This window comes from Papilio polytes, unplaced genomic scaffold (genome assembly GCF_000836215.1).
Source record: "Papilio polytes unplaced genomic scaffold, Ppol_1.0 DF824146.1, whole genome shotgun sequence".
In the NCBI taxonomy this organism is placed as follows: domain Eukaryota; kingdom Metazoa; phylum Arthropoda; class Insecta; order Lepidoptera; family Papilionidae; genus Papilio; species Papilio polytes.
The window spans coordinates 2,057,321-2,081,151 of NW_013525058.1; the positions used below are offsets into that span (position 1 = coordinate 2,057,321).

Below are 23,831 nucleotides of genomic sequence, written 5' to 3' on the forward strand. Positions count from 1 at the left end.
TATATATAAAATAATATATTAACTATAAGTATCACGGATATTTTAGTCATTGTAAGAACGAGACAGTCATGTGTGAGCGAGATGGAATGATTTTTGTTAACTTCAGACTTGAGAACCGTGATTAGAAATATAATTCATGTTTTAAAACAATTTTTGGAATGGAAACTTCGCAAAACAACCAAATAATACTGCTAACACAATTATATCGTCATTTAGAACTCTTAAAGCTATAAAAAACATATAAATATAGTGGAATTCAATAGAAACGAGAAATTAAAAAAACCTTAACGTAATTAATGGTGCAAACCTGTCTGTTTTTTAATAAATCTGTGGATGCCTTATAAAATAGTTTAGATAGGTTTAATAATTTTCATTTCTATTGAATTCGATTATATACTTTATTCCTATAGATATATGGTATTTATTTACACAGATCGGAGTCCAGTTGAGTTTGCCAAGTCGTATACATATTTAAAACTTATTTCTTAGACATAATACTATGATAAAAACCTGATTCGAAAATATTTTCTTGTCATATATAGTTTATTTGAGATTTAGATAAAATATTGATTGGATATTTTGTATTTATTATGTCTAGTTTGTATCATTTTCAATGATTTTTTATATATATTTGGTTTAAAGTCAAATTATACTTGTTTTGTTAGTAATAATTCCTTAGTTATGGTATAGTTAAGACATTATTGACTAGAAATTTTGTTTAAAATGGCGATTTGAATAAAAAATAAGTTTTTTTGTTAGTTTTAGTTAAAAGAAAGATTTTTTTGAGATAAAAATAATATTGAATCGAAAAATTTATGCTATAAATGTATTGTTTTACAATATTTTTTACATAGTTTTATTGCACAGAGAAATTTTGGCACAAAAGTATATCAGATCAAATTTTCGAGGTTCTCGTGAAGTTTTTGTAAAAAAATAATTTACAATAACCAAAAGAATACACTGAATATTAACAAAATAATATTTTCAATGACAGTAACAAATTTTCACATTTACGGGACTAATTTATCAGATCATAAACGAGATAAAAATTCCAAATTCATAATAGATTTAAAAGTAAATTGTGAATATGTGAATAGAATGACGTCATCATATAGAGCACAAAAAAGTAAAAACGCGTAATACGAGCTCAAGTTTTAATTACCGCATAGTATCTTATATATTGAAGGTACAGTGCTAAAGTATACCTTATTACTAACGTGTTAGAGTTCAAATTACTTATAGATTGAAAAGTAAATTTAGAAATACGGAATTGAATGACGTCATCATACAGATCAGAAAAAAGTAGATACGCGTCATAGAACATTAATATTTTAGTTGTTGAATACGGATTAAGGGTTACATACAATACTAAAATATACCTTATTCCTAATGTATTAGAGTTGAGATAAGTTATTTTAGAGTTGGCTGGCGTCGCGGTCCGGGATGAGGTTGAACCCCTCGGGCGCGTTCTCCCAGTAGTAGTAGGGGGGGCCGTTGGTGAAGCAGTACTTCCTCTGCAGCGGCGCCTCCCCCTCCACCCAGTACATCAGGTAGAAGTTGCACATCTCGTCTTTGTTTGTTGGACTGGAATATAAAAATTGACTAAGTATAGAAGTTAAATTAAAAACTTAAGAGGGACCTCCTCACTTTGTCTAGTCAATATATTTCTTAAATGTCCTTGTGTAAAGAATGTCGAAAAATTGCATAGTACATGATGGGATTTGAACCCAGGACCTGTATAACAAGTGAAGTGCTGATACCGCTGAGCCACCGAGGCTTTAATACTGTATTGCGAACTAGCTGTTCCCATGCGACTTCATACGCATACAATTATAAAAAAAATCATTTTATTATTCACATTTATCAAATTATCAATAGCAAATGTCAAAAAAACATGACATGACAAAACTTGGCAATCTTGTTTCCTTGATGTAGGCAGCAACTTATGGTCTCTTTCCCACATTAGGGTTTTTATCCAAAATATTTATTCCTGAGTTTAACGGCGTGCAAATATATAGCCTAAAGTGTGAAAGTGTAGGGCTTTTCATTAAAAAAAGGATTATTCGAAAATGTGCTGCGATTGCTGACATCTTAGGCAACAAAGAAGTGTGTTTACGCTTTATTATATTAGTATAGATAGTATAGATAAAATTACCCTATCTTGACGGGGTAGGCGTGCGTGTTGTTCATGGTGCAGCGCGCGGCCAGCACGTCCCCGCGGCGCAGCGGCGCGCTGTCCGCCACCGGGTAGAACATCTGCGGCAGTTGCGGGTCCTTCTTGCCCAGCAGCCGCCACTGGTCGCCGCGCGCGGACCGCACCACCGCGTACCCCGACACCACGCGACCTGCAACACAGTCATTCATTAATTAACTAAAAAAATATAAAAAAATAATAAAAAAAAATAAAAAAAATATTTTTTAAGATTTTTTTTTTATTTCAATAGATATTAAAATATCGGAATAAGTTTGACAAATTAAAATAAATGCGAGAATTCTAAGCTTTTTAAGTTTTATCAAATTTAATAGAAAAAAAAATTATGTCTTCTATTACTGTCTTATTGTCAACAACTCCGCATCATGGAATTAAAAAAAGGAGTAAAGTAAGCACCCTATGTTTGTTTCCATATTATCCTCTACATTTATGTCAAATTTCATCGAGATCCGTTTAGTCGTTTAGGTTACAAACTCTAACAAACATCCATCCATCTAAACTTTTACATATATAATATTACTAGCTTTGCCCGCGACTTCGTCCGCGTGGTATTAAAAAAACCAAAACCCAGTATCCTATATGTTATTCCGGACTATCCTCTACGTCTATGCCAAATTTCGCCAATCCATTCAGCAGTTTAGGCTACAAACTCTAACATCCATACATGTAAACTTTTGAATTTACAATATTAGTATGATGGAGAATAAGATTAAAATACGTATTATAGTTACCCAGAGAGTGCGTGTGCGTGCGGAAGGCGAAGGGGTGTATGACCTTGTCCTCGGTGATGGCGCAGGCCGTCTCCATGTGCTCCTCGCGGCGCGGCAGCAGGTAGCCGCCCGTGCCCAGCAGCAGCACGCCCGCCTGCCGCCGCAGCCTGCCACCACACGAAAATGTACCCTACTACCTGTTGCTAGCGAATTGTCCGCGTCAAATAAAAAAATGGTAAAAATACAGCATATGTTACTCAGTGGTACATCCTTTCTCATAAGAAAAAGGATAGGAAGGAAAAGGGACCAAAGTTGGGCCTCCGGCACCACACTCATTAGACGAAACGTGGAATTGCTCCCACTTCACACCTGTCTTGTGTGGTCGTAGTATTGCGTATGACGAGCCGGTCCATTCGTGCGATGTTAAAGCGGACTCTACCACTGTTATATACATACATAGAATATATAGGCTACTTTTTTTTTTCGCGCGAACGAAGTCGCGCACCGAAGTTAGTTATTTTATCATGTTCAATTAATTTTGATTTAATACATACCGCTCTTTGGTGTATTTAAGATACACTCCCGAATTGTCAGTCTTGCCCTCTGGAAATATACAAAATACATATAAGTTACATTGTTTAAAAATTGAACAATCGTTTGAAAAATTCTCTCTTTCATACACACATACACACACTCTCTCTCTTTCTCTCTATCTCGAAGTGCTTCTCCATTAATCGAGGTTGGCTAGCTCAGCGAACTTTTGCCTGTCTTGTATCAAACTAAATAGTTGTCTACGCTGGAAATATGCTAAAATATTATATCAAATCAAGGAATGAAACCCCTGAGTCAGTTCCATATTCTATTCACTAAGTTAGAGTATTTTTTACAAAGGAAATATTAAATTATTGTATAAAATCATATATTTTTATTTCAACAAACTCATTTTATAGCGTGAAATTACAAAATTGGAAGGAAATTAACCGCCATTTTTATAAAATGGATTCCGTATTCGTAATCACATTTTAAACAAGGTTGTAACTGAACGAGTTTTGTAAATAAAATCATTATCATTCCCGTTATTTTAAAAAAATACATTATATATTATAGAAAGCCGTAATGCATACATTTTTATCTGTTTTGAGTTGAACTCAAACTTATATTAAAGGTATCAATAAACTTTGGCACATACAAACCTGGGAATTTGCTCATATAATGAACTTGTAGCACCATGTATTGAATTGGGGAATCCCCTCCGACCAGGAATCCCACATCAGTAGGTAATTGAAGACTTGGCGCGTCGCGAGCCCACGCATATACTATCTATAAGGTCAATATAAAAGGTTACGTAATCTATACTAATATTTTAAAGGAAACATTTGTATTTTTGTAAGTATTCGATTGACTCTAAAACTACTGGATCGATTTAAAAAAATCTTTCGCCATTAGAAAAGTAATTTATCTGTGAGTAACATAGGCTATACTTTTTATAATATTTTTAATTACACGCGGGCGAAGTCGCCAACAACAGCTAGTCTTAATAATAATTTAAACTAGCTTTCGCCCGTGACTCCGTAGGCGTAGAATTGAAAAAAAAAGCCAATTTGTTCTCCCAGACACTCTATATTTATGTCAAATTTCATCGAAATCTGTTCAGCCGTTTAAGATACAAACTCTAACAAACATCCATCCATATAAACTTTCACATTTATAATATTAGTAAGAAGTAAGATGAGAATATTAGTAGAATCACACCAACGTCATAATTAATGTGTCCAGTGACATATATTTCATTCACATTAACAAAATAAATAATACAAATACAATTACTGCAATGAAATACTACGATTATAGCCAATACAGTACGCGCTTGAGATGGCACGTAATGCAGTAAAGTACTCTATTTCCCGACGTGCCAAAACAAATTCGCGGTGTCCATTTGGATTTTTGTTCTATGGTCAGCTGTTGACGTATCTAATTTGTAAGTAATATTAAAAAACGTTTGTATGAATCCGTAGTTTTTAAGTTTTTAGCAAAACACGATTAATATTTGCACTAGTATTTCAAGTATCTAATATGTTAAAAAAAAAATTGGTGACATATTACCTGAGATCCAGAACTGCAAGGATTAGCTCTCGGGTAAAGGTTATCGTCGTCATTGTTCTGCATTTCGCCGCAGTTCCTAAAATAATATCACACTATCTAAAACAATGAGATCACGGCGTACTATTAACAATACTAACGTCTATTAAATGGAATTTCATATATTAATAATATTAGTAAAAGAACTTGACAGCTCCATATTTTCAAAGTCGAAAAAAAAATTGTACTAGCTGTTGCTCGCGACTTCGCCCGCATGAATTTACAAAATAATTAAAAATATAGCCCATGTTACAGATAATTTATTTTTCAAACGGTGAAAGAATTTTTAACATCGACCCAGTAATTTTTGAGTTATTTCAATGCATACAAAAATACAAATTTCTTTATAATAATAGTATTAGGTTAATTACTATTGCCCACTAGCCATTTGCCGAGTAACTTAGTAAGATAAAATTATCTCTTGTGCCTAACAGTGGTTCTTATTAATATGGCAGTACCTCTGTTTTTCAAAATTAAAATCAACGTTTACTAATTGTTAGTTTTTTTAACTATTTTGATATATTCTTGAAAGTTATTCGTAATCTGTGTTAACAATACTTTTTATCTTAAAATAAAAAAAATATTTCCGTTTAATAAAATAAAATATTAGGAAACGGTAGGAATAGTGGGGGGTAGTTTTATAAAATATATGGCAAGGAGTGGCTCGGGCTCAGTCGCCAACAAGCTCAGTGTTTTACTAGTCGTCACAACGGAACGTTCGATATATTTGCGTTGTCGCATTGGAGTTCAGTTTGTTTGTTTTAAAGTAATGTACAAGTATTGTTAACATGGCCGTCCGTCTATATTTTAAAGGAAGACATTCGTGTCGAAATATATAACATAATGAACTGTACTAAAAAGAGAGGTTCCATTTTGTTTAGTAGTCTAGGAACATCGTTTTCACTACTAGCAGCGCTTCGGGTCGAGAAAAATAATACTAATCTACTTGATTATTTTTTTCTTAGTCAGTACTCGACTAAATTGCTAGCCTGTTCCGAAATATGCCCGTACCATGCTAAGTTTTTACTCCTTGATTTTTCCACCAGTACTTCCATGCTTCATCTTATATATAACTCTTTACGTACATTTATCTAAAATAAAGATAAAATAAACAATTTCAGTACAACTCTACTAAATCTTTTAATTGAAAAACATATTGAAATACAAAGCCTTCAGTACCGGAGATTCTAATTATAGAACTAATCGATCAATAGAGCAGACGTTTGTGAGCAGGAATGAGATACCAGATACTGAAAGCTCGCGTCACGTCGAGAGCTCTATCGATCCGCCGTTTAACCTTCAGACGCGACGCAATTCGCGAGACATATTGCACTATTATTTAGTATAGCTTAAAAGGAAAATAAACAATATTTTACGAATTTTCCGAAAAAAAAAATTATGGAATAGATATTGAAGGAAGGTTTGACGCTAAGCGAGTGGAAAGGTTGGTAATGACCGATTCAGACTGACTTCTTCGTTAAAGCTAGATAATATCTATAAAATGATGTGAGCTAAAAGATTTCTTCCACTACTTGCGGCTCATGACTCCGCGCAGCATTCAAAACTGAATTAATAGCTTAAGCATTCTTATCTTCTACATCAATACCATATTTCAATCTGTTAAGTTGTTATGGAGGCTGCAGATACAAACATCCATCCAGACTTTAGCATTTATAATATTTTTTTTATATATCAGAAGGTGGCAAACGAGCAAGCGGCCACCTGAATTCGTCAAAAAATATTAGCAAATATCAAAAATACAACTTACCAAACAGATCCATTGCCTCCAGGTTGTAAACATCCATACAGCAGCATATGATGAGCAGTATGCATCGAAGCTTTCGGTTGGAACCCAACTGTTGAAAAATCAATAATTGGTATATATCGAAAATAGTATTTAGAATCAAAATAGCCTACGACATTTAGCAACTAGGTAGTTGTTCTGGAAGGTTCCAGTACGTCAAAGTCCGGTAATTTCGAAGATTAAGGGCCTGTCCTACCAAATTGTAAATTGTCTAACAATCCAACTATGATGGAAATATCGGATTTTGTTCGCTTATCTAATAGTGACGTCATTTTTAAGCTATCTGAGCCTCTAACAGCCAGTGGGACAGCCCCTTAAAATAAGAATGTGACTTCAATGACCAAGATTAAAATACGATTTAAACATATTGTATTCATAATGATAGAATGTATTAAACATTCTTCAATAGTATAAACATTGTTCAAACTAAACTAAACACACCGAACAATTTAAAAACAAATTATTCACTTTCGTTCCCCAGATCATTGATTTAAAACAAACAAACAACAAACCTATGTAAAAGTTTGAGCTCGAAATACGTATGGGCGTGCAGAGGTATAGTTCATCCTGAAACAAAATATTTATAAACATTAGACAAATTATTATATAGGATTTCTACGTGTTTGGAATAAAAAAATATCTAGTAATAAATATAGCATATGTACCGCAGTGATAGAGTAGCTTTCTAATGGTAAACAATTGTTTGAAATCAGTTTACACTTGGCTAGTACAGTTGGACAGTTTTTTTTATAACATAAGGTGGCAAACGAACAAGCGGACACTAGAATCCGCCAAAATGGTGAAGCGACCGCTGCCCATAGACATCCGCAATTGCAGATGCGTTGTCTACCCTTTTACGACGGAGGAGACGCACATAAAGAGGATAATTCCCCTTCCTATGCATCTCCTCCACCGTCAAATCCACTTCCCCTTCCCAACCTCTCCTTATAAGAAGAGGATGGTAATGAGAAAGAGACTTAAATTAGGTCTCCGGCACCACACTCATCAGACGAAACACGGAATTGCTTCCATTTCACGCCTGTCTTCTGTGTGGTCGTGGTATTACACCGGGCGTGCGGGCCTATTCGTGCTAAGATGTTAAAGCGGGCACTACCACTGTTTAGTTAGTATTAGTCAGTGTTCATACTGCGCCAGTTGATTGGCAGTCCAGTTGTAGACTATTGACCAACTGTACTCACAAAGTGTGAACAGCAAATACTTTGATTGTGGAAGTTATTTTCAATTGGACTTTATCTACTGTATGTACAGTCGCGGAAACCCGCAGTGTCCACTTTTGGAAAATTTGCCTTGTTCATTGCAATGAGACAAATTCCGCCTCTTCCTACAAATAACTAACTAGATAATAGTGAGTGATGTAAACGGGATAAAAAGAAAAAGAAACTATCCATTTATTACTAACATATGTTTATTCACAGAGACACTTTTATAAGCTCTACTGTACACATGTATTCATTTTTTTTACAGAATTTTAATATATATAGCAAAATAATCAAACAACTATAGTGTTTAAGGCAGAACACTGCCAGTTTCCCCGATTGTACATATATTTACACAACATTAGTATGTATCTTGTGTATCTACCCCTATATGATTATCTTTGCAATGACTTATTGTTAGTTTTATAAAATGGATCATTGTGAAATCCACTTCAGTTGGATAAATATTTTAATCTTCAATTACAAATGTTTGTACATCTTTGTAAAGATGAGAATGTTATTTGAAATGAAAAATAGATTTATTTTTTATTAATTATTTTTCAGATATCTTCAGCTGCATTCTTCAGTGTCCCTTGACATGCCTTTACACTAAAACATTAGACTTCCAACTCCGAACTGGCCTAGAATTACAGATCATTTACAACACTGCCCGGCATCAAGTTCATGAGGGATTGATATTACTGTATTTTTTTCTATGTACACATGTTTTTTAGTGGAAGGTCACAGTAAAAAGAATTCAATTCTCTAAAATAAATAATTTCAAGGCACATTATTTTGATTATAACCATTCATATTATATCAACATTTATGTGAATCATTCAAGTGAATCTATTGTATTAAACAAGGCAATAATGTACCGTGGAATTTTTTAACCAACTCCGATTTAGTTTTATACAACAAAATAATTATTTTTTAATATTTTATTGTTTATATTAGACCTGTACAATAAAGCTAACTTGATGTTATAATCAATAATTGAATACTAAGCCAGCTAAGTTATGAGTTTTTCAGTTCTTAATATGGCATATTGTGTGTAGCAGTGATAGAGCCTGCTTTAACATCTTTCCACAAATGGGTAGGCTCGCCCAGTGCAATACCATAACCACACAGAAAATAGGCATGAAGTGGGAACAATTCCGCATTTTGTCTGATGAGTTATTAACTCGATATTTGAAAATGGTGAATTTTTGGGATCGATATTGTTTACCATTTGTGTTTAACAAATTTACGTAAATTCAAAGACCAGTTTAGATGCACAACAGGTTAAGTGCGCACATGAAAATGAATTTTTCTAAAAAAATCTTACCTTATGAGGCCACACATTTGGCATAAGAAAATCATAGGTGTCCACTTCGTATGCATGCCCATCTGAAGCCACCACCATCCACAACATCACCGAGATGGCGACGATGGAAAAAATCTTCATGATTAGAAGTAATAATATAATGTGTAAATACTAAAACGAGCTCAATAGTGATACGCTTATTATACGTCGCCCTTTTTAATACATTTCAAACACTGTTTGTTATTTTTATTATTAATTTTATGATATGCGAAAGCTAATTAATTACTTCGCAAACCACACTGCACACGCTGAATAAAGAATAATCTAAACTGAGTGCGACAAGTGTTTTTATTATTTTCCGCCTTGAACATTTGATCAATACTTCGAAAAGTTTACTAACGTCATCCTTGGGTTGCAAGTCGCTAGAACGGTTTTCCTATACAGCCGGAACAGTTTGATTTTCGTATTAATTTTTATTTCTTCTTTTCGTATGGTCATTTAAATTTTAATTCATTTAATCTTACTAATGGTTTCGTCCCATAGTTTCGATAATATATAAATGATTTGCTACATGGTAACACGATAGTTTTCTAGAGGAAAAAAATTCACCAAAGAGTTGCTGATATTCCACAATAGATGGCGCATGAATAAATTGTAGGGATGGCATATATTTTAAATTTATTATCGTTTATTATTTGATTTAATTGTTGAGATCTGATTTGTTAAATGCATTGCATTTTGTAATCAATTTATGTAACAAGAACAAGCGTTTCTATTTTTCACTGCGTTGTCTCGAAGGATCTTTCTGTAAGTATCTTTTTAGGTGTTTTGTAAGTTGAAATTGGCTTTAAAGCAAGTGAAACTAAAAAGGTTTTCTAAATTTATATAAATAGTTTAACTTATAAAGCAAATGGAAGTACCCTGTACCAGTAATGCTGTCTGTCAACTTACAAAAATACTACAACGTTCCCCTCTTTGATAAATTCGATTTAGTTTATCAGAATAAATTGGCGCAAAGGTCTAACTTCTGCAACGCCCGCTTCGATACTCCGCGTTGCAGAAATTCAAACATCTTTGAACAAAACTCTTCTTGCTTTGTGTGTGTCAGTAAAAGTTATAAGTAACAGTATTTATTTATAACACTATAAAATCCCGAAGGAAAGAAAATTTAATTAAAAATCAATTTTCAATTTCCTTTGTGTATTTCTCGAGTTCAAAGTCAAGTGAATACAATGAGCGAAGTAGCAATATGTATTTAGGGGTTGATGGGGAACACGTTATATTGCACCCCGGGGTTGTATCACAAATTGACGTTTTATTGACGTGCAATAAATATTTCATTTATTCGAAATCAAGGGGCTAAATTGTTACATACCACGTACTACTATTGATTAGAAATTTTAAAGGTCATTTACGAAACGATTAACTGATTTATGTGCTTTTTTGTATGAAAACACATTCTAGAACCTTTACTCTTAATTCCAGCACAACGAATACATTAACCAGCAGTTTAGGCACTCAGATCTACGGAAGTATTTATAGAAATAAAGAAAACACAAGGAAAATAGGCTAATTGATATAATTTCAAGAGTACTCTCAAGAGGAACTGAGACGAAATCAATTTGAAGAAATCTACGAGGAAGGTAAAATATAGAATCGTATTATTTTTACGGTAGCTACCAATACGAGAATACCCTTATGGATTGATAATAGAATTATAGAATAAATAGATACAGATACGATAATGCGAAATATGGAATTTTCTGAATACTTCTGCATTTCTTCTACGTTGTTTGTAGCTACAAATCCTTGGTAAGTATTTAGTTATTAAAATATCTTCATACTAGCTGTTGCTCGCTACTTCGCCCGCTTGAAATTAAAAAATAATACAAAATATAGCTTATGTTACTCACAAATAAGTTACCTTTTTAATGATGACAGAATTTTTTAAATCAGCCTAGTAGTTTTTTCGTGAAACAAAAATACATACAAAAATTGAAATATTCAAATCTTTCCTCTTTATAATAGTAATTATAAAGATAAAACACATTGCATATGTGGCCTCTAAGGATGATATCGCATAAGTTGATTGGATTTGATTAATATTTAAAATTCATTTGCCTTTGTCTAAATATGTTAAACATTGTCTCTCAGAGTCAACGATTTGTAGCTTTTATACCATATTTCCTTTCGTTATTCTATAATCTTTGACATAATTTGGTTAGGCAAACAAATCACGTGCGAGTATATGTATCGGGTCGTGTGTCAAGGTGCCTGTAACATGCTCACGTAATACTTGGAGATTTACGTGTTAGCTTATTGGGTTTGTAGGTGAAAGGGCATATCGGAATTGTCGCTGTTGGATTCATTTTTATGGGCTATTGTACGTGATGTTTATACAATTTAAATATCGTTTTTATATCTTACGAATGTTTATAAAGATCCTAGTTTATGATGTTCTCTTTTATTTTTTAAAAGTCTTTAAAGTAACTATATAACTTTTTTACGGTATTATTGGATTGTTTCACACAGATATTGAGCAAGGGTCATATACGGACTGTTTTAGGCAATTTGTACCAAATAAATTGTCGGTGGGAGGTAATTGTTCAATTGATTAGCGACTTACCCAACTTACTAATTGATTTACAGATACAATTATGTTTCCCTTTCTTATTTTCTAAGCAATTTAATACAGCCAGTTATATTTATGGTTAGAGTTATTTTGCCTGCTAGTGCCTAATTATTTTATAATATCAGTTTTCCAACTATAATGCAAGTATAAAAACTTTCATAGACAGCACACACTGAAATAAATTTATTTAGCATAGTACAAGTTGTAGCCAATTACGTTCCTAAGTTTGTGGCGCAGACTAATTAAGATTCAGAGAGGTCTCGGCGTAACGCGCTTGTAAACTGTTACAGTGACGTTGATCTGGATTTACTGGAATACCGCCACAGCGACTGCCGGTAAATTGCTCTCTGCATGAATTGGTTACCAATTTACAAAGATAATTTTTATAATAATAACTGTTACCTGCGTGTGACTTCATTGACAATGGTTCTGTTCGCGTGGAATTTAATGTGCTTAATTTCCCTTCTATTCAAACGTGGTAAACCATTAGTAAGACTAGTAATTTTTCATACAACAGTGGTAGAGCCCGCAATAACCACGACCAAGCGTCAAATGAATGTAATTCCATGTTTTGTCTGAAATGTGCGTGTTAGAGATAGTTCTGTTCCTTTCCCACCCTATTTATACTAGGAATCTGTAAGAAGGAAAAGTGGATATAGCCGGAGACGGGACTCATAGGTAGGGAAAGATTATCTTTCTGTGAATTGCCTCCGCCTTTAGGAGATAGGTATTGCATCTGCTAATGTGGATGTTTATGGACAGCGGCCCCTTTAGTATTTCAACGAATTCTGGTGGCTGCTTGCTAGGAAGATTAACTTTAGGTTAGTTTACAAAATTTACTTGTTTCATAGATAAATTAAAAAAACTAATACAGCCTTTAGCTAGATTGTTAATTGGTACAAATTTGGTGTTTTCATAAAAACGGATAAGGCTTACTTATTCGTTTGATGGTTTTATCCGTTAAAAAGACTGGTTCGAAGTAATCAAATTATGTAAAACATTACTCGCCCCTGTACGTTTTTCTTGAGATAAACTTAATATGAATATTCCTAATTAAATTGGTATTAATTATATCAGTGTTCCGCCGCTATTAACCGCTAAAGCTTTTAATAAAAATAACTTGGACAATAATTTTTACTGATAAAATCCGATCAGAATTATAATTCTATTAGCGATATCTTTATAATATCCTTCGGCCTAAATAACGAAGTACATAGATATCGAAAAGTAATATTTTTTCCTTTATCTCTTATAGTATTTAAATTTTTATCCTTTGATTTAATTTGTGATGTTTTTTTTTTTGCTTAAGATACTATGATTTTTTGGCCATACATTTGCTGCTCTTATGTTTTTATTACTAATATTATAAATGTGAAACTTTATATATGGATATTTGTTAGAGTTTGTAGCCTAAACTGTAGAACGGATTTCCATGAATTTTGGTACAGATGTAGAGGATAGTCTGGACGGATAGTCACTTTTGTTTTTTCTTAATTCCACGGAGACGGAGTCGCGGGCGAAAGCTAGTAGGTAAATAGGAATTAGTAAAACAATTACGTTAGTTAAAAGTTTTGAAACCATATTAATTAGGTGAAGCCATATCATCATATTGTTAAAATACTAGCTTTATTAAAAGAAAACTATCCAGGAGCCTTTGTGTTCTTCTAGACTAACTTCTATATCTATATTAAATGTAAGCCGTTTTACAGATACGTAGCAAATATACATACATTTATCCTTGCATTAATGATTTCTATAACATAGAAAATACTCTGTGATCTAAACTTCGTCCCATGTTAAGTGAAACAGAAATATCAAAATAGAGAATGTTGAAAACATCCGTAAGTTGCAATCGCATCGTATTCGGCCCCTCTTAACGCCCGACTGGGCGGGCGTTTTTTTATCAATAAAGGTAAACGTCTAGGAATCTGCAGGGAGCAGTCGGGCGTGAGAGACGTGGCGGTATATCATAACATTGGGGTCCGGAAATGTTGCTTACATTTTATTAGCAATAAATATTGTAGTTATCAGCAATTTTTGTAGCTGATCAAATCACTTATATTTTAATAACGATGTAATTACGTGAACTATTTTAGGTTATGATATATTTTCAACACTACGAGATAAATTTTTTTTTTAATTTCTTACAATAAAATTTTTTTGTAGAGACCAGTATTCCTACAATTGTCAACCTTATTTTTGCAAGCAATCTAAATGCAAAGAAATAAAGAAGAAAAATACTAAGAAATTATATAACAAAAGGACAAAAATAATGTTTCCGCCCGGGATCGAACCGGGGGCCTTCTGCGTGTTAGGCAGATGTGATAACCGCTACACCACGGAAACTTGAAATCTGCACACGGATTTAATTCTATAATTTTTTTTAAAGACATTTAATTACACACTATTGGTCGAAATTACTTTATGAAAAACACTGGTACAACTCACTCTAAAACGTACTGCTTGTATTTTTTATGTACTATGTACTTTGTAGTGTACGGAGGTGATTTATGTGGTTTTCGCGTGTTTGATAGCCTTTTTCGTCATAAAGACATCTGTCATAGAGGATTAGTTAATAAATAGTGAGGGTCAGTGGGTTAATTACTTCATTATAAGGTCATTTTTATTAACAAAACGAAAATATTTGAATTATTAAACTTTGAATTCGATCATATCAATTGCTTAGTAAAAGTGTCATAATTTGTAATGTAGTCGACCTTGTTCACCAACAGTCTAAAAACTAGTGTATGGACTGGTTAGTAAAATAGTGTACCAAATGCTCTATTAACTAGACAACTTGTTCTTCGAGCGTACAACTTCGAATAAACTATCGCACAAACGTTGTGCGATTGTCGATTGTTTCGCAGCCAACTCGACAGTTTAGTTGCACAAATAAAAAATGGAGTAGTGTGCACCTCTACACAAGCTCACAGGAATCAATGCGCGACTAAACGGTTGTGCGATAGTTTAGTCTGCGCGGTCTTATGAATCGATAAAAAACAAAACATGTTGATGGTTATATTAACACAATAAAAATGTTTACATTGTTTTTAAAGTGATCTTATTACAAGGAAATAATAAACATTGAAGTGTTGAGTAGTGAGTAGTTGTCTACTACAGCTTCGATATCAAAACAAAATGTTTTATTATTTCTGCAAACATGTATACGTTAGTGAAATTGCATAACAACTAACAAAGCGACGTCAAGCGCCAATAGCCTAATGGTTTGGGGTACGGACTACCGATCTTGCGGTCGAGGGTTCGAATCCCGCCACTCGACTATCGTCGTGAACCATAACCTAGCACAAGCCTAGCTTAGTTGGAATGGTTACGGGAAGTATTAGTAAATTAACGTGAAATCTACTATCTAATACGTACTAAACGGACGAGCAAGTGTAGTCATAAAGGTCGAATACCGCTAATCGCACCGATGATACCTAAGTATCAAAATATGGTATCCTAGCCTAGTCTTCGCTATGAGATTATATGTCTATGCTATAAGAATTAAGTAGAATTCTGTAGTTTTGTTACTTATGCGATGGGAATGGTGACTTATTGAGTTGTCGCGGAAAAAACAAAACACTTTTGTCTCAAGAATTTATCGTCACCCGTAAACTTAATGGATGGAACAGGGAAAAACTTTTTGCAGGTTCATCTCGTAAACTACGTTCGTTACTCCACTAAGTAATATTCTAAGTTACGCTGCGCAAGCCCATAAATAATAAAACGTGGCTTTACTAAGTTTAACTAAGATGTATTACCACGTACGAACATCTATCAATTTTTGTTACATGTTTATTTAATACTCTCGCTATGTAACTAGTAAAGTTGAAAATGTAACGATTTTTATTTAAGGGTCTTTTCAACTACGGTATTGTATTTTGTGAAAGATGTTAGAAGATTGCATGAAGCTGAGGCATTAATAGTGGAAATTTATGCTAGATAAATTGTAGAACTCTTTAATCGTTAGCCATCTTTGCAAGTCAAATGTATTCTTTTTTTAACCGATTTTCCATAACAAGGAGGTTATCAATTCGTTCGTATATTTCTGTGTTTTTGTTGTTTTGTTATGCGTCTTATAGATATCATTGTTATTATTGTTTATTGAAATAGCTACGTTCCTATAACAGTGAAGTTGTGGAAACTCTTATTATTCATCTCAGAAACACTCCTCATAAAATAAATATTCAGAAATGCTAGCAATGAAAACATTTTATAATCGCCCTAAAACACTTTATCTGTATGATGCGTACTTAAAGCGTAATATTCCGCGACTAAAATATTTTTAATTACATGCACCCGACATTAATTAACTACAATATTTACGCGCACTGCTAAATGAGAATGGACGCAACGGTTCGCATTCGCTAAAATGTTTTTTTTTAATATTCAAAAGCGCCATGTTAATCCCTCTCCGCTTTCCAGAGATTTAATAAAATTAGACAGGCCCCGGCAAGCTAAAAGCTCGTGTAATAGCGTTACTTTCGTTTTTGAAGCGGGCGCGGGCGCGGGTAAATCAATTATGTGCCGTCTAGTTTTGATGACAGGCTGGATGGCCTATCTTGTTTCAAAGGCTTTATTACGTTAGCCTTATTTGTATACGTTTTAATATTGAAAACATTTTAATGAGAGACTTTGGTTTACTTTTTTTTTTGATTTCATGTCATACATTTAATATCATTTTTAATCTATGGTCCACTGAAAGTCCTGCAATTGAACTCCATAAATGCCATAATGTCATCTATTTCTAGGATCCTTCAGTGATAAAAAAATCCTAACTTATTGCTTATTAAACATTTTCGAGTAGAATATAGTATCTAAAGCGGTATTGTATAGAGTTTTTTGCAAAAAAGACTATGTCTCCGTCTGCATATGTTCGTCTTTATTGTCATTTTGCGAAGTGAAACAGCCCGTCCTTTTGTCACGAACGAGGTTGCTCTGCCGACGTGTGTTTCATGCATTATTTTTATTAAACGTGCAAAATAGAATTTTAACAGCGGACAATATTAATTTCATACTTAGAAGCGAGAAGAGATAATTATTTTAGTAATGTCATAGAAATAAAACAACCATTTTATTTATTAATCGCAAAGTTAGAACGGTTTACAATCAATAAGGATTTTTGTATTACGATTTTTAAAAAAACGTTTAAAAACTTTAGCAATAAATTTTTCCAGTAATTAAATGAATTTAAAGTTCAGTCGTTATTTTAAAAGAGAATTATCAACTGAATTATGACTGGAAAGTTTTTCATGTTTTATACGCAGACAGATAAATCGTTTCTTATCATATTTGAGACCAATTTTAGGACTTAAAGGAAGTTAACTTTTATGATAATTTAAACACAAGGAAAATGCATGAAGAATGTAAAATATAACCTAATTTAACAATGCATATGTTTGTATAGTAATGTCACTTCTAACTCTTCAATTTACACTTGGAATTTAAACATTTTGACCATAAATTCATACCGCAGATGTGTCTGCTACTTACAGCAGATAACACAAGCTTGGATATTGCTCAGCCAAGCTTCAAATTCTCGCTTTACACATCCCTAATCGTGAATTCATCTCCGATTTTAATTAATTCCTGCGTAATACTTGCTTAGTGATTCCGAGGCAAATTGTATTTATCTCAAGTCCCCTTCTATGTTACCCGAAGTAGGCTTTCAATAGGCTCTAGACTAGACACCCTAGGCCACGTAATTAGCATCCTGCCGTCTGAGAGATATTTGAATAACGCGGGGGTGAATTAGGACGGTTACAAAATGAGATCGTTTTCGAGTTAATTACTTAATTTTGTATTTGGAATATTTTATTGCTAAGCGTTTTTTTTGCTACATTTAAATTTTTTCTTCTAAGAAAACTGTCTGGTTAATGTACTACGAAATGTAAGTGACGGTAATGTATGAAGCATTAGATGGAGAATAATATTATATTATCAAACTGTAGAACTGCATTTTCTATTGATTAATATCTTCAATTTTCGCGCCAAAGCCAAATGTTTTCTTACAGAAGTAAAGAGTATGTTTCCTTGTAGTAAAAATATTAATGCAAGTTATTTAAATGTTCCAACAGCTGCGCTACTAAACTAGTTATGTAGGTTGGTCGGTATTGTGTGTGGAATTAATCTATCGCTGGTGTGTTCCCAGCTTTATCCTCCGAATCCGCGCCTCGCACAGGGCGGGCGTTAACGCTCCTCTGGACACGTTAATTGAAAGTGGATTGGAGGTGACAGTGTAGAACGGGTTTTTGATTCAAACCTTTTTTATCCATCGTAAGGGGGTTGTGTGTTCGCATTTTTTAAAGCATTGTATTACCTCGCGTTCTATCGCTTCTTGTTTTGCTAACTGTTTGGGAATAGGTTTGTGCCTGGAACGAATGGAATTGGAATTGCAGATACGAAAAAAGTGCTTCAAAAAAGATGAACAACTTTTTGAAGTCTTGTAATTTTTTGTACATAATCTGTCTTGTATAACCTAATATTAATAATTGGGAATAAATACATATAGTTATGAAAGTGCGCACTTCTATACCAATGTCATGAAGAGGAAAGGTTTGTATTTTTGTAATTTAAATATCACGCGGGTGGAGTCGCGAGCAACAGCTAGTAACATTATAAATGTATTGTTGACATTGATCTTTGGTGCATTAAGTACCATGTTGTCAAACTTAATTAAAAGTTTTATCCACACAGCTTCCAATATTTTACATAGTACTGTATTTCAAACGTGTTATTGCGCCAATTAAAAACATCGTTTAAATATTAATAAATGCACTTTTCTGACTGCAATTATTTCTAGTGACAATCATAAAAAAATATCAAATAAAATTACACATTACTCGATTTATTTCCCTCACCAAAAAAAAAAAATAAAATAAAAAAGCTAATTTCGTGTAAACGTTTATCTCACGGTCCGAGGGTGTCTTGAAGCGGTCTGTTCGGCGTCGTTCTTGCAGCAAAATGAGATATCATTGGTTATTGAATGACGGGCGCGGAGCTGTGAATGCGGTTTGAGATATTCCCTTTTATCCTTTTCCCGATCGAAACACAAAAGGGCTCGCGTATTGAAGCCCGGCCCTGTGTCATACGGATATACGGTATTTTTCGTCGGGATTATAGATAATAAGTTTGTTTAACGGAGATTTGTTTGCGGAGATTTCGACATTTTTTCCTTTACTTATACATGGAATGCTTGTGGTGATTGATATTTTTATAAGACAAACTAAAAGGTTTTAGCAAGAATAAGAATGTAATAAGAAGTGTTTTATCTTAGAACTACAAGAATACAAGTTACTTACAGTATTTTATTTAATTCCACACTGAAATCGCTGGCAAAAGCTAGTACTTTATACATTTAACAGATAAACGAAGTTATGCAAAAAAGCAAGCTTCCACCGAAATTTCTAATTTGACGATGTGACTAATAGACTAATAATGTCCTCTTAATGTGCGTCTCCTCCTCCTTCAATTAAGGGTAGGCAACACATCTGTAATTGCGGATGTTTATGGGCAGCGGTCGCTTTCCATTTCGGTGGATTCAGGTGACTGCTTGCTCGTTTGCCACCTTATATTATAAAAAAAAAGTTACCATAGATTTCTACAATAAGTTAAAGGTACCGCTATAGAGTTGAACTAGTTCCAAAATTGTGTAACGCGTATTGGCTTTCGACCTGCAGACTTGAGTGCTTTTAATATTTATCTTTTAATTTATTTATGGTGTCGTGTGAAAAAGTATTAAGATAATAAATGTTAGTACAAGAGTGGATTGAGGTCGCTTAGTGGCAGCGATTCTCGTAAATTAATCTGAGATTTAGAGAACCTTAATTAGGTTGAGCACGGAAATTCAACGAGCTCTGCGCTGCACGCATTTACTCTAGCGTTACTGAAATGTGCTCAAACGTACTCAAATGTGCTTGTGATATTTGGATGTAAAATGTGAGTTTTGGTAAAATACGTTGGAACTTTAACTAGTTAATTTATTTGTATTATCAGTGTTGTGTTTAAAACTCAATTCGTTTTGATTTTTGAATGGGATGTATGTAACTGATTTTTAAATAAATGATAATTCTACACTTGTTCAAGTAATCTATACTAATGTTTAAAGAAAGATTTTTGTATGTATTGAAATAACCCAAAAACGACTTGACTGATTTAAAAAATTCTTTCACCATTAAAAGGCTACGTTATCAGTGAGTAACATAGACATAGAAAGTGTGAGTAAAAGAGTATGGGATATATTTCTAACGCGTTTTGCTTTTTATTTAAAGCAGTGGTTACTAAAATATTTGTTTAAATTTACGTTACCTCCTACAAACTGTTGTAAGTTAAAGGTTAGGGGACATATTTATAACGATATATAACTTTAAACTGTCGTGGTTTTTACAAATATAATGTTAACAATTCAAAAACCCGTATCTTACGAACTTTAAATATTTATAACGTATTTTTTTAAGATTATTTTCTGTGTAATTTAAATTCTAAGCACATCTGACGCTAAATCCTTTATATTCGCGGAAGTCTAGCGAGTTCGCAGTGTATACAATTTGTTAGCTGTCAAAAACATCCCCTCGATTGACGAGGGTCGATGGGGGCTTGTTAGGAAGCCCGATCATTTAGTTGACCTCTCTACGTCTAATCTCTGTTAATTTACCCCTATGCAGTCTATCAAATCGCGCTAACATTATAAATATTTAATAAGATTATGCATGATTTAACAATGCCGCAAGTGGTTCATTTGTGGTTAATAAATGTTATTCGTATTTTGCATGTCCAACTATAGTTGGACAATCATCAACAATTTATCTTATAAGATAAATTAAAACGTGAATTAGGAATCGAAAGAGACATGGATTCAAAACTCTCTTTTTGCATTTATGCGAAAATGTTTTAACTATACCTAACTATTAATAAAAAGTTAAACAATTTCCGTGTACTTTTGTGAACGGTGTCCCATAGAGTCAGGAAAACACAAATAAACGCCGTTTGTAGCATTTCAGACTAAAAAGCGTTATTTAGAAAACGGCGGAAGTGGAGAGCGGATGTCGCAGTCTGTAGGGGGCGCTGCGAACGTCGAGATATTCGGCTTCCGTGAGGGGTAGGGGAAATGAGTACGTCTGCCGATTCGAAGATTGTATTGAATAGTCTTGAGGCGATGTCGAAACTTGGTTACAGTTTGAAATTTGTCCTTTGACGATAGTTTGAATGCATGTGAGATGAATCGTCAATACCGAATTGAGGAAAAGCTTCGAGTGTCGATTTAGTTACAAACAATTATAGCACACAATAATTGATTATGGGATGTGCAGACGCCATCTTATTACATCACAATCTTTACTATTAGATAATGAAGATTGTTATATAAATAAGACATTTATTTACCGGAGTAGACATGTTATGTTACTATTTAATTAAATTTAGAAAATATTTTTTACATTTTCCTATATAAATGTTAATGCTATCACAATGTAAACGAAGTAGTTTGTGATATTTATATAATTGAGTGTATTTTCATATTGGTCGTTTATTTGTTTGCGCCAAATATTTGCAGTTTAACGCAATTTATATAAAGTGTTATGCACGCGGCGCGGCCGACACATTAACATGAATTAATTTTATCTGTCTAAATTAAACTGATAAGTTTTATCATATGTAAGCTCCGTAATTTATTCGATATTAACCGATGTGATAATTCCTTTATCATTTTATTGCTTTTTACGTATAAGTTTAGACGTTTTTATTACTTGTATACAACATTATGATAACATACATGTTTGTACCTTGAACAGTGCATTATAAGTAACCATACTGTGTTCATAAATCTGATACGAAAGAATTTAATAATTTAAAACACAGGATTGACTTGTATATGCGTACTAAAGTTTATTTTTAGTACAAGCAACAGAGGGCTGAGATGAGCATGCGTGAGAACGTTCGTAACGATATCGATAAATGTATTCGACTTGTGCAGCGCCACTATCGGTCGTAAAGTACAACAAAACTCATACAAAGTAACGAAAACGTTCTCGCAGGTGTAACGTATTTGCGTTCATGATTGATCCTCTGCTGTCAAAATTAAAAATACGCGGTTTTTATAGTCAAAATAAATGGTTATATTTCCAAAGAAAATCCATTAAAAATGTACAATTTAGACAAAAATAATGTTTCCGCCCGGGATCGAACCGGGGGCCTTCTGCGTGTTAGGCAGATGTGATAACCGCTACACCACGGAAACGTTGGTGAAAGTGACACAAATAGTCACATTGATGCGTACGCACCGATTGTACGAGCATAATACGTGAGGTGCGTTAATTATTCTCCATTCAAGTTTATCATGTACCTAATACTAATTCATGCTAACATTATAAATGCGATAGTTTAGATGGGTGGACAATTGTTAGTTTGTAGCGTAAACGGCTGGACGGATCTTAATGAAATTTCGTTTTAAAGTAGAGTATAGTCGGGAAGAACATAGGCTATTTACTTTTTTTAATTCCATGCTGATGGAGGCACGTGCGAAATCTTTAATTTTAGAGTTTAGCGGTCAACTTATCATCAGACGATGTGTTCAACTCAAACTTTTTTCAACTTCTGATCATAAGTAAAGATAAAGATTGGATTTGAAGAGAGTAACTAAACTGGAGTATACTTTGAAACGGCATACATAAGTGGGATGGGCACAAATTATGAAACCAAATTGATGTTGACAGAAGCATTACACGGCATATTCGATACTAAATACCATTACTGATAAAAGCCTCCGTCGGAGTGTACACGAAACCCCTATAATCATGTTAAGAATGATCGAGTTACCAGTACGTCCCTGGATCGCGGTTGATCCGCAACGTTGGTAGGGTCCTGTGACGTCACAGTTCACCAAGGGGATGGATTGCGGAAGGAACGTAGTACATATTGGCGTTTTAAAAGCGGAACGGAATCTAATTTGTACAGGAGCACTCGGGACATTTTCAAGTAATTTCACGGGATTCAGATTGACGGATTTCTAATTAAAAACCTTTCTAATAACGATACTTTGAAACTCACATACATACTGGATCTTCCTGACTTTTGTTTTTTTTTTTTAAATTCGATAGCATATATGAGTAATTTTATCTACTAAACAATCGGTGCAGTTTTTTTTAACTTTTCAGATAAGGAAGAACTAAGATTATTTTATTAAAATTGTATTAAAAATTAAAAATACGTAATTAAATATTATACATATTAATCTTTTATAATATCATTTCAAGTTGTGCAGTACACTATACCAGAAGAGCCCGTTAAAACATAAATTTTGGTATAAACATCAACTTGCCTGACAATTGATTGTACACACAAACAGCTCAGAGCGTTGAGACCGATCCTTACATATCCCCGTACAGAATCGGTGTCATTCGCAGATCTCGGATAACGAGGGTGGACGTAATTTCTGTACCGGACCAACGCCTTTCCTTGACAAATCCTCTTGAATTTCTCAAACGGGTCCATTCAGGTAGGGGACTCTCACGGTATGAAATTACGAAATAATCTTATTAATGGATCCCAGAGATAAAAGATAATGCTTTGTAAAAGCGTCATTAAGGTTTGCTTGTTTTTTCTTTAAAAGAATCAAATAAATGAATTGCATCGAAAACTAAGTTATGAAGATTTTTTAATAATCATACTTCATACTATTGTTATAAATGTAAAAGTTTTGATGGATGGATGTTTGTTAGAGTTTGTTGCCTAAACGGCTGAACGAATTGAGATGACATTTGGTATAGATTTGGATGATAGTCTGGAAGAACACATAAGTGCACTTTTACCTTTGTT

At 33.6% G+C, this 23,831-nt stretch overlaps 1 protein-coding gene and 2 non-coding genes across 3 annotated transcripts; all 3 read right to left on the minus strand.

Annotated features, from left to right (window-relative positions):
- Positions 1–799: 799 nt before the first annotated feature.
- Positions 800–9,786, minus strand: LOC106111965 (peptidylglycine alpha-hydroxylating monooxygenase). Its single transcript, XM_013294178.1, has 9 exons — positions 9,410–9,786; positions 7,378–7,432; positions 6,830–6,917; positions 5,026–5,101; positions 4,116–4,242; positions 3,477–3,525; positions 2,944–3,089; positions 2,156–2,345; positions 800–1,584 (listed from the first exon to the last, which is right to left on the minus strand). Exons 1-9 carry the CDS (start codon positions 9,527–9,529, stop codon positions 1,416–1,418), a joined length of 1,020 nt encoding a protein of 339 aa, XP_013149632.1. The 5' UTR covers positions 9,530–9,786; the 3' UTR covers positions 800–1,415.
- Positions 9,787–14,293: 4,507 nt separating this feature from the next.
- Trnav-aac lies at positions 14,294–14,366 on the minus strand. Its single transcript has one exon. It is a non-coding gene; the product is annotated as a tRNA-Val (tRNA).
- A 7,815-nt stretch (positions 14,367–22,181) lies between these two features.
- On the minus strand, positions 22,182–22,254 carry Trnav-aac. Its single transcript has one exon. It is a non-coding gene; the product is annotated as a tRNA-Val (tRNA).
- Between the last annotated feature and the right edge of the window lie 1,577 nt (positions 22,255–23,831).